At 36.0% G+C, this 12,620-nt stretch overlaps 1 protein-coding gene across 9 annotated transcripts in view; it reads left to right on the top strand.

The window, feature by feature from the left end:
* Nucleotides 1-9,101, top strand: part of CDH12 (cadherin 12) — a 518,528-nt gene extending 509,427 nt beyond the window's left edge. For all 9 annotated transcript variants that reach the window (XM_050331367.1, XM_050331339.1, XM_050331330.1 and 6 more), the window contains 2 exons: nucleotides 1,768-2,019; nucleotides 6,083-9,101. In XM_050331367.1, coding sequence (XP_050187324.1) covers nucleotides 1,768-2,019; nucleotides 6,083-6,579 — 749 coding nt within the window. In that variant the 3' untranslated portion in view covers nucleotides 6,580-9,101. The remainder of the gene's footprint in view (nucleotides 1-1,767; nucleotides 2,020-6,082) is intronic.
* The last annotated feature ends 3,519 nt before the right edge of the window (nucleotides 9,102-12,620 follow it).

Here is a 12,620-nt window from a genome sequence, read left to right as displayed (position 1 = left end):
TAACAAGTTTGTGGTCCACCCTAGAGAATAAACCTTTCCAGGTCCTATACTTTGAGATAAACCTTAATGAGGTCTGGAGCAAGATAGAAGCTCAAATTTGTCATTCAGCAGCACTGAAACCAATCCACAGTGTTAATAGAAGTGAGGGCCTGGCAGAGTTGCATTGCTTCCAACTGGACTGCACACCTTCTTTATTCTGCTTTGGTTGCCTCACTCTGCTCTCTAGGGGGCAGCTTCCACGTGGAGTACACTCCGTTGCTCATGTAAGAGACAGAATTTCCTTCTCTCCAGCTGTCACACACATTCTAAAAATGAATTTATTACAAACAGACTGAAGAACTAGAAGCTATCTCAGCTTCTCTAGCTTATTCTGTGTATTGTTCAAACACATGCCTGTGTCCATATTTTCAAAAGAACTTTGAACTGTTTGAAAGGGGTCATAGAAGAGCAACAAAAACTGTTCAAAGTCAAGGACTTAGGAGCTTGATCTGATAGATTATCCTCAAAGAAGAACAGAAAGTTATTTATTTGCATCATACCATGTAATAAAGTGATCTTCAATGTTTCAATAGGAAGAAAAAAAGAAAAATAATAGAAATAATTCTAATAATAAAAATAAGATTAAAATGAATGTATTCAAATGAGTTCTAAAACTTTTTATATAGTGCAGATGATTAATCACAGAGAGAAAGAACAAGCTGAGGATGGAAGCTGGCTTGATTCAAACAATTTTCAGACATTTTTCCTTTTCAAAACTAAGTATAACTGAACTTGACTTGTCCATGTTTGAGTTTGATAAAAAGGACACATGTGAAGCATTTTGTCAGTCAAGCACCTTTCCATTGGTGCCTAATCACAACATATCATAATTTGGGATATTTAGGAGTCCTTCTTATTGTCCTTAATCAGAACTTCACACAGCTATTTGAGTGTGGAATTCAGAGTTCTTAATCCTTTTACCAAGTGACAAAACTAAAAGGGATGAAAGCCATCACAGACAACAAATGATGTCTTCCAAAAATATAATAAGGAATATGGGTGAGATGGCAAAATGGTAACTGCTGCAGGATGCCTTCATTCAGTTCTGTCATCTAATTAATTCCCTGCTAATTTAATTTTGGTTTTGCTTTCAGTGTAATTCTTTTAATCTGTACATCATTTCCTTGCTACTCTGATTCAGGAAAGGCAGCAATAACTAAAATACTTACTGGAAAGAAATGACAAAACATAACTTCTAGGAGTTGACTAATTGTTGAAAACTCTACTGATTTTGAAGTACTCTTTAGTTATTTTTAATAAGGCAGGAAAGCTAAAGTGATTGCATACTGTCCAGATATAATATTTCGAGTTTTTAAGGGAAATTAATTAATTGATAAAGACATGATTCTAAATCCATGTGCAATCAAAGTCCTTTGGACCACAGGCTAGGAATGTAAGAAGACATGGAGAAAAGGAAAAATGGAAAACTTTTCTAATCTTATACCTGTAAGGTTTTGGGATTTTCTTCAATTATTGTTATCTTCTCTGAAATTTTAGCTCTTAAAAGGTTTTTAAGAAAAGGAATATTGTTTAACGCTCTGTAAAAAATAACTGTACCAGTCACAATACTGTACATTCTGTAATGATAAAACAAGGCAATTACATAATGTGTGTCATTCACCAGGTTTCAAAAATAAAATAGCTGTCTATTACTCAATGTGATACAAACTACAATATGAATTTCAGTACAAAATAAAAATCTAGTGATGACTGTGTCATGTTTTACAGACAACACAGCTGGGATTGAAGCCAGGAGAAATGGCTACAGCAGAAGGCAGCAAGAGCTATACTTTCTTCCAATAGTAATAGAGGACAGCAGTTACCCTGTCCAGAGCAGCACAAACACATTGACCATCCGTGTTTGCAGATGTGATTCTGATGGTACTATCCAGTCCTGCAACGTGGAAGCAATATTCTTACCAGTTGGCCTCAGCACAGGAGCACTGATTGCAATCCTGTTGTGTATTGTTATACTTCTAGGTTAGTTCTCATGAAACTCTGTGAAGTGCATTACTCCGATTATTCATTAGTTTAATCTAGTGTTTAACAAAAGATATTCAAAATGTGGGGCAGTCTATTTCTAGAAAAATATCCCATAGCACTGACTATGACCATGAATCTGCCAACCCACGCAATATTTCTTATTGCATGAAGAGAACCAGTTTTCAGTGGAACCCAAGCCATAATTTTTTATCTGAAATAGTTTTAAATATCTTTCTTGAAAAAATAATTTTTTTTAGAATATTACTAAGGTAGACAAGTCCTACCAAGAGTAACACCGGTAAGAACTTATTAAGAGCCTTTATTTAATTCTGCATGTGAACTTGAGCAAAAGGAGAATGAAGAAATGGAAGAGAAGAAAATAATTGTAATGTAGACTATGACTGTCTATATCCACATAAATATTCAGTGGATGATTTTTATTTCAGGCAGGCATGGATATCATAAGGCAGCAGCGTTATTTGATCTGCCTTATATTTAAACACTGCCTTATTCACAACATATTCAAAGCAGTCAGTAGCTGTGTGGACCTTACTTGTAATATAGCCTGAGTCAACTGACAATAAAATAAAACCAACTTCATATCTTGAAGAGGTACAATGTGGGCTGCAAAAAGCAGACTGAGTCTTACAAATGCTAGCCTATGCTTCTTCTGGGCTTTCTAGATCCCATGCTATTCCTTATGTAGGTCTAATACATATCCAAAAATAGCTCCTGACACAGAATATAACATATGGATATCTCTTTGCATTTAGATTATATAGTAGTTTATCACTTAAATAAATTACTAAAGGCTCAGGGTTGCATAAATAGCTGCTGAGTAGCAGTGGGTAAAAGTCAGAATTTCTGTTCTGTGTCAAAAAAATGTTGTAAGAAAATTGTTGTTTCATAGCAGAAGAATGGGAAAAAAAAAACAACCAAACAAAAAAAACCAAAACAAAATAGGTCAGTTTTTTTGAAGCAAGATGAATGCTGTCTCCTTTATCACCATTCCAATTAGAGCAGGTTGTTTAGTAACCAGATGTGCTTTGAGTATCTCCAAGGAGGGATACCCCACAACTTGTCTGGACAACACGGTCCACTTCTTGACATCCTGACAATAAAGAAGCTTTTTTCTTGCATTTCAGTGGATTTTCCTGCATTTCAGTTTGTGCCCATTGTCTTTTGTCCTGTCACTGGGCACCATTCACAAGATTCCATCACCATTCCATCCATCAGATATTTATAGAAATTGATAAGATCTCCCTGAGCCTTCTCTTCTCCAAGATGAACAGACCTGGCTCTCTTAGCCTGTCTTTGTATGGCAAATGTTTCAATTTCTTTAATCATCTTTGTGGCTCAACATTGGATTCACTCCATGTCTGTCCTGTAATGAGGAGACCAGAACTGGACCCAGAATCATAGAATCATAGAATCAACCAGGTTGGAAAATACCTTGATCCACTACCACCATGGTTACTAGACCATGGCACTCAGGGCCACATCCAGTCTCATCTTAAATACCTCCAGGGACAGAGAATCCACCACTTGCCTGGGCAGCCCATTTCAATGCCTGATTACCCTCTCTGTAAAGACTTTCTTCCTAACATCCAACCTAAACCTCCCCTGGCAGAGCTTAAGACCATGCCCTCTTATCTTACCGATAGCTGCCTGGGAGAAGAGCAGGCTACAACGTCCTTGCAGGGAGTTGGAGAGAGTGATGAGGTCTACCCTGAGCCTCCTCCAGACTAAACAGCCCCAGCTCCCCCAGCCTCTCCTCATAGGACTTATGTTCAAGTCCCTTCACCAGCCTTGTTGCTCTTCTCTGGATCTGCTGCAGCACAGCAATATCCTTCCTGAACTGAGGGGTCCAAAATCAGACACAGCATTCCAGGTGTGGCTTCACCAGCACTGAGTACAGGGGAAGAATCACCTCCCTGGACCTGTTGGCCACACTTTTCTTGATAAAGGCCAGGATGCCATTGGCCTTCTTGGCCACCTGGGCACACTGCAAGTGTGCATGACTGGAACTGAGCAGAGAGGAATGATCATCTCACTAGACCTGCTAATCTAATCTAAATCTGTTTCTCCTAATGCAGTCCCAAATGCTGTTATCTTTGCAACAAGGGCACATTGATGGCTCATGGTGAACTTATTGTCCACCAGTTCCATAAGGCCTTGTCTGCTTTCTGGTCAGTCAGCTAACAGCATCTACAGTATACAGTTACTCCTCTCCATGTGTGGGACTTGGAATTTAAGATCCTATGAATGCTGACAGAACTGCTCTTTTTTACTACCTTGCTGAGGTGATAAAAATCCCATGATCCAGGTCATTTATGAAGATGTCTTAATAAAGAAAAGTAGTCCCGGCATCAGACCCTGGGGTACATTAGTAATGACCAGCCTCCATCTGATTTTTGAAATGTTGATCACAACCTTTGCAGTCTGGCAGCTTTACTAGCTTTGCAATCCACCTCACTGTCTTCTTGTCTACTCTACACTTTCTCAGGTTTTCTAAGGAAGTTGTTTTGGGAGATAACATCAAAAGCTTTACTGAAGGTAGGATAAAATCAATGCACTTTCCTCCCTTCATCCATCAATAATCTCACTGTAGAGGGGAGTTAAGCACAATTGCACCTTCATAAATCCATGCTTGCAAGCCTTGTTCACCTTCTTAGTTCCCAGAATTATTTTCTCCATCCCTTTCCTCAGAATCAATGTGAGGCTGACTGACCTGTAGTTCCATAGCTCATTCTTCTTGCCCTTCTTGAAGATAAGAGTGACACTTGCTCCAGTCCTCAGAAACTTCTCCCAGTCCCCATGACCTTTCAAAAATTATCACAAGTGACCTCACTTACTGTCTTCCTCACCATTCATGTGTGTATCCAATCAGATCCCATGTACTTAAGTGTTCAGTTTGTTTAAGTGTTCCCTTACCTGATCCTCTTCTACCAGGGATTAGTCTTCCTTTTTCCAGACTTACTTACCTTCTGATCTCAGGGATCTGGAATTACTGAAGGACAAATTTACCAATAAAGACAGAGGCAAAGAAGATATTGACTGGGTTGTCTTTTTCCATGTTATTTGTCAACAGTTCCCCTCCCACATTCAGCCATGGGCCTACCTTTACTTTGTTGTTGTTGTTGTTGTTGTTGTTGTTGTCTTACTTGTACAAGCCCTTCTCGTCACCCTTCATGTCCCTTGTGAAATAGCACCACATGGGCTTTGTCTTTCCTAACCTCATTCTTGTGTGTTCAGGTGCCACACTATATTCCTCCTGGGTCCCTCATCTGTTTTCAGCTCTTAGATGCCTCTTTGTTTATCACTGAGTTTAGTTCAAGAGCTTCTTATTCATCAGTGCGCACCTCCTGCTGTCTTAGCTTGATTTCCTGCTCCTCAGGTTGGGCCACTGTTGAGTTTAGAGGAGGTGATACTTAAAAATCAACCAACTCTCCTGGATTCCTCTTCTCTCCAAAACTTTACAACACATGATTTTTTGTAGCAGATCCCTGAAAAGACCAAAGTGTACTGCATTAAAAGCTAATGTAGGATTACTTTTTTCTGCATTTCAAAAATTCCAAATTTAAAATTATTTATTACTCAAATTAGTTATTATTCAAAATTCCACATTATTTTTTCCTCTTCTTAACTGTACAGGTTTAGTTCTTTGTTTGTTCTTTGTCTGCGTTTTTTTTTCTTCTCTTCAGTGTGGAAATTTAGGGTATTTTTTTCTATTTTGCTATGAAGACATTTTAAAAAAAAAATCCCATCTCTGTCTCTCTGAACTAATAAGCTGAAATCCTATCCAGTTCTGTTTGTTTGCAAAGAAGGACAGTAGGAACATTATTTGTTACTTCCCCCAGCAGTAGAGCAAGCACTTAGGAAAGTTAGACTCATACATCAAACAGTAAATGACTTTTCACTGGATAGAGCACTGCTAAGCACTGCACTTTTCTGAGGAGAAAAGTCCCACTGATTGCTTGCAGCTTTCAAAGAAAGATATGTCATCAGAGTACAAAAATATTTCTGTGCATGTCTTAACTTCAGTTATCTCTCATTACAGTCATTGTGGTACTGTACGTAGCACTACGGAGGCAGAAGAAAAAGGACACCCTGATGACCTCTAAAGAAGACATCAGAGATAATGTTATCCATTATGATGATGAAGGAGGTGGAGAAGAGGACACCCAGGCTTTCGACATAGGTGCCCTGAGAAATCCCAAAGCAATTGAAGATAACAAAATACGCAGGGACATTAAACCAGACACCTTGCGCTTTCCGCGCCACAGACCACCAGCAGAAGATAACACAGACATAAGAGATTTCATTAATCAAAGGCTGAAGGAAAATGATGCAGATCCATCTGCCCCCCCTTATGACTCCTTGGCAACCTATGCTTATGAAGGAAATGGATCTGTTGCAGAGTCTCTCAGCTCTATAGACTCCCTTACTACAGAGGCAGATCAGGATTATGATTATCTGAGCGACTGGGGACCTCGCTTTAAGATCTTGGCAGACATGTTCGGAGAAGAAAGTTATAACCCTGACAAAGTCACTTAAGTACAACTACAACAGTGAAATAAAAAGAAAAGTAAACCAACAACAAATTTAAAAGATAAACCTAAGCTTTATATAGGACACAATTACTTTGATTATAAAGGACAGCAATTGTTTCCAGCAAGTTACTACATTTATCATACTGTCAGTTTTGGTTTGATCTGCAAAAGAATGATAAATCCTGTAACATACACAGGTTTTTGTTGCTATTTTGTTACTCTGGAATTACACTGAGACAAGCTCAGGCCTTCAAGGTGCAGTTTACTGACCTGACTTAGAAAGAAGATAGCTTTCTGGCATCATGGTGGAAGAGTGGTAGCTTTTTCGTAATTCCACTAAAGTGCCTATTGAAACTTTTATCATTTAAGTGGTAAAAAGTCTGCTGTGATGGTGTTACAAAACTGAATCGAACACAAACTTTAAGACAAGAAGCAATAGCAACATGCTGACTTCTTTTAGAAAAAAAATGGAGATCACTTCCTGGAATATATCTAATGACTAAAATTAAGGGGTGGGGTGGGAGGGTGTGTACATTGTGTTTGGGAGTTATGTTTGTTGGGGTTTTTTAAAGAAAACAGTATGTCAACACATCATATTTCTTTTTCCAAAGTTCCACTGAAAATTTAAATTTAAAATGCTATTGCTCACTCTAAAGATGTAAAGCCCAAATTAAAAAGATCTTAGCATACATCAATGAATATTTTAAATGTTCATGCAAATACTGCATTTTTCCAAAATAATAAAAATATGAAAGCAACTATTCTTTTATGTGAAGGAAATTTCCCTTTATTCCCCCTCTTCTTTTGAAACAGCACTATTATTAGAATGTAAAAGTGAAGAGGGTTTTTAAATAGTATTATTGTATTTTTAGTACCAAGACACCTTTTCCCTTGTAAGTATCACTAAAGAGGAACATGTAAAGAACTCCACATCACTTTTCTTTGCAAGTAGATTGTTACTCCGTAGGTACCATATGCATACATTATAGACATAGTCTTCTTTCCACTGATCGCCTGCTACATTTCAGCATATCATTGTATCACTACCACACCCACAGGAAACATTTTCGAAAGCCTTTTGAGGTTGGACACTTTATTAATTTTGTTCTTGACAAAATTTAAACAGAGGCAGTATACAAATACAAAACAGCACATTGTCCATTCTTTATGTACATACCCATGCATAAATGTGGCTGTGTGGATGACAGGAGTTCAGATACACACAAGGCATTATGCCTTGGAAAATATCTTGCAGAACTACTTCATGTGAGTTTTTTTCTGATGAAGACAATGGTTTATGTCTCCCAAAGTGCATATATCCTTATATTCTCCTTCTAAAGTCTCTGCAGTGCTATACAATCTGCTTGAACTCTACTAATGATTAATGCTACTGCCAAGGTCAACCTGAGTCTTTCATGAACCAGAAGTCTTTTACTCACAGCTTAGATCTACAGCTTACTTTTTGCACTGCAGAAGAATTAATAACCATCAGAGATATTTAGCTCCCAAGTCGGATATTAACAAACAAAAATTACCCTTTACTCTCTTGGGGGAAAAGTAAAGATATTTTAACATCGTATAAATTAATCTCCCAACAAGACTTTGAAAGGTGTAGAGTTTAAATAAATTTTGGATCATTCAGTACAATTGGACAGCACTACACTAAAATCACAATTGGCATAGCTTCTACCAGTAGAGTGCTGAGGAAGAGATACAGCATATGGTAACAAGGGAGGTTCGTGGGTTTTATCATTACCAGTAAAGGTATCCTGTGTTCCTTGAAAGACAGACTAAACCAATAAAAGCTCTCTCTTCACAGGACAGGGAAACAGACGAAGTGATGGAGCCCATTTCCCAGCTTAGAAATTTTTACGTGGAAGATTGTGTTTTAAATTTTCATACGTCCTGGCAGTTTAACAAAGGCAATTTGATACTGCAGAGTGGGCCTAAAAAAAGCACTGGGAAAAAAAAAAAAAAGAAATATACGTTTTCTACTAGTTACAACTGAGATTTGATTCATACAAGATTCACATTACTGGAAGGAATTATCAATGCTTGCTCATGTAGCATAGGCATAACAATGTTTCCTACCCTTTTGCCATAGCTAAAACAAACATCTGATGCTGCTCATTTACAGATGTGCAGTCCTGTAGCCAAGCTCTACTCTGAGCAAGTGTATTAGTCCTTTGTATTCATTGTATGCATTTTACTAGTAAAGCCAACATAAGTGAGAGCCAGCGTTTGACTTTTTGACATCATGGGGCTTGTTTGCATATGAAATTCTATGTATTTGTAGTGGATACTGGGTGATACTGTAGTGGATACTGGGTGAACATTGGCTTTCTTCAATCTGTTCTAAGCAACACAGTCTGCATGTGGGCCTGACTTCCAAAATGGGAAGACAGAAAATGTGGTCTTAAACATGCTGCTACACAAAATCTGTATTTGAGAATGAGTTGTTGTATGTTAAATTTAATACCAAATTGAATTTTAAAATGCATATTTTTGACATTTGAGAGGTTTGTAACTGAGATGTTTCTATCACATAATTAATAAACATCCAGGAAGATTTTAGAAAAAAAAAATAGTATGTAATTACTAATTCAATTTTCCTATAAAATCATAATTAAAATATTTTAAGATCTTTTCTGAAGAGCGACCAAATAATTTTAACTTAATAGGGTTTTTTTTTGTAAACAGCTCTGTAGAACTAAGGAAAAAAATTGTTTTTCCTTTATAACCTAGGATCCAGGAAATTTGAGTTTAATTCCATGTTCTCTCACTTCCTTTCTAAAATATGATTGTCAGGTTCTCAACAATTTATTTTTTAAAAGGTAATTAGGCAAATACTAAAGTTACAAAGTTTAAAATATATCAAGGCATCTGAGATGACCTGAAGTCTATAGAGTTGGGGAAACTCCAGTGCAGTTGTAAATTGTATCAGATCACTACTTCAGTTTTTAAACACTATGTCTTAAAAAAAAATAAAATTCCCTGCAGACCCTTGCACACTGAAGATGTTTAAGTGGATGTCTCTTTCTGCTGAAATCTCAACCACTGTCAGAGTGACAAGAAGCTAAGAAAATGTTTAAAATGCACAGAACATAAGTTGCTGGTGCACAAACATTTAGCATTGTCTCAAATGTCTCAACAGTGCAAATCACAAGACATTTCATAAAACACTTTTTCCACTTGAAGTCATTGAAACACTTCACTAACACAAATAAATCCACTTTTAAGTTAAGTATTTATGACATACACCAGTGGTGTTGAAATAAAAATAAAAGTGTAAAGTGTTCAGCTAGGAATGGAAGTATCTCAGGAAATCTAGCTATTAAACTTATATCACAGATATACAAAACTGAAGACACATTTATAACAGAACATCTAAAAAGAATTTCAAGGAAGAAACAAAAAGTCTTCCCTGCCCTCCCAAATAAGGTGAAAATACCAATATTTAGGGAAGTTCATACAAATTCTTTATGTGTTTAGAATATGAAGAATTGCTAATATTTGCATTTAAGAATGCTACCACATGAATCTGAAATTACTACTATTTTTGAAAAGTAGGTCTGTAATAATGACAGTGAGTCAAATAGCAAGGATTTGTAAAGCAATGACAGTAGATGATGTTTCCTGCACAAAGATATGGTTGAATATTTTATACTTTCATGATTATTAATGATTTTACAAATTAGTTAAATGTTACAGTTCAAAATAAAATCACAATTATTGAGGATTTACCCTAGGTTTTGGGAGCAGAGTCCTTATGGAGCAAAGACCAATAAATGACTCAGTAGATTACTGATAATATTATTCTAGAGACTACCTTGTAACTATTCTTACTTAAAAGAAAGATTTACATATCCACCTAAACACAATATATCCTTTTCAGCAGTAAAAATGTCATTCTGCAGATACTATATACATTCTAGATTTACCCCACTATTGATATGAAATAGTTCTTAAGATTATGTTACTATGGAATAACAAACCTCTGTTAAATGAATACAGGAAGAAAAAATAATAATTCCCTGGGTTTCATATGACATCAATGACTGGATTTTATTTGCTGAGATTTGAGGTTGTAAATTTATTTGCCTACAAGTTATTACTTTTATTATTATTATTACTATTAGCATAGACATTCAAATCCTGTGTGTATAAAAACATCTTTGAGTTTTACAAAATTCCATGAAAGCAAATAATGAAATGACCCCTAATAATAACCATACTGAGGTGACATTTAAGTGTGAATGAAAATCAAAGTTCATATTACACCCATTCATAACCTTTTCTTAATGGAAAACCTATAATAATCTGAATCATTTTCTGTTCTTTTTCTAAATTAAGAACCAGATAAGTTGTCAGAACATGAACAACCATTACTATTTTAATAAAAACTAAGGTAAGTTCCCTTGTTTTTTTTTGGTTTTTTGTTTTCATTTTTTTAACCTCTTTATTCAATTCATAGACTTCCTTAATTCAACTTTAGTTTGCAACTAAAATTTCCAGAATCTTGACATACATCTGAAAATCTAATAGTCTGAGGGTTGCTTAATACAGAAGAATCACATAAGGTTGAAGGTATCCCTGATTAGTGCTTGATTAGCATCTGGGAAAGCCACATAGCCTGGTCTATTTTTAGATGTTTTGCTGGGATCTCAGCCTATGTCAGTGTTGGAAAAGTCTGACTAACCTTATTTTCTTACTATATTATATTATAAAAAATAGATATTTTACCGTAAATTTACTTGATCTTCAAATCAATCATACCCTCAGCTCTAATTTTCCAGATTGCATAGATAAAGTCAGTTCTTTCTTTTTTTTACGTAATACATGCAGATATGCATGCATATTTTATTATTTTGCTCGGATTTTAACCATTATAATTGATATATTTTCTTCAATTCTGCACACCTTTATGCACTTTTGTCTTTAACAGGAACACTAACACTGATTGCTGTCCGGGACAATGACAGGCTTTGGCCTAGTCTATTTTTTAAAAAACAAATTTCATTAATACATAAAGATGATAACGTATATAATACATGCCATCTTTTGCGTATGTTTCATTTTGTTATCTGTCTTGGTTACTTCCCTGTATTCCAACACCTGAAGAAAGAGGGGAGAATGTAGTGACTGCCTGGCTGGACAAGTGGCCAGTGTCAGTCCGCTATTCAGGAATGCAGCCTACTGTTCTTCTGCTATGTGTTGCAATGTTAGAGGTGATTTATTGTTCTCATATGTTCTCATATGTTGAATATTCTGCATTTACTACTCAAGTGCATGTTCTTCTACTATATGTTTCTGTCAGAAAGGATAATTCAAGAGGCATACATAGAAAGGTTTATAGGGAGGAAATGGAATCATATTAAGAGGGATTACAACAAAAATATGCCTTAAAAACTTATCAAATATTATTTAAACCAACAAATATTATTTTGTCACATGACTGCCATAAATAGCTGTATTTTTAATTATGTCCTTGGAGTTCATTTTTTCACTGCAGTAAGTGAAGTCAGGGCAATACATTTAATATTATTTAAATGATCCCATTGCCTTCAACCCCTACTGCTTTAGCTTGTTTGGGTTACTTTGAAGTTTGATCTTATCCCCCTGTGTGTTCATTACATTTCCAGTTATGGGTCTTGCTGCATATCTGATTATAACTGACATTTTACAGCAGAAATCTCTAACCAAAAAATACATGACACAGGAGCATAGGCAGAAATGCAGTTTGGGTTTACATAAGATGATTCAGAATGAACAAACATCAACTTAATGTTCTGCAAACTGACATCAGTAAAAATCAGACTATGAACTTAAAAAGCAAAAAACTAATTGCAGTATCAAACTTTTAACATATTTCTCCCATTCTAAAGTATGTTACCCACCTGATCTCTGTGAAGGGAGGGAGATAGAAAAAGAAGGAAGTGGAGGACTCTGGGGCTGTTATGTGCTGGTTTTTTCTGCTATTTGATTTTAGCATCCTTTTGTGTTTATAAATAACAAGCTAACATTTCTCAGCTCAACTTTGCTTCT

The sequence above is a fragment of the Myiozetetes cayanensis genome, unplaced genomic scaffold, assembly GCF_022539395.1.
Source record: "Myiozetetes cayanensis isolate MyiCay16 unplaced genomic scaffold, myiCay2020 scf1, whole genome shotgun sequence".
Lineage (NCBI taxonomy): Eukaryota > Metazoa > Chordata > Aves > Passeriformes > Tyrannidae > Myiozetetes > Myiozetetes cayanensis.
This window is presented reverse-complemented; position numbering and strand designations above follow the sequence as displayed.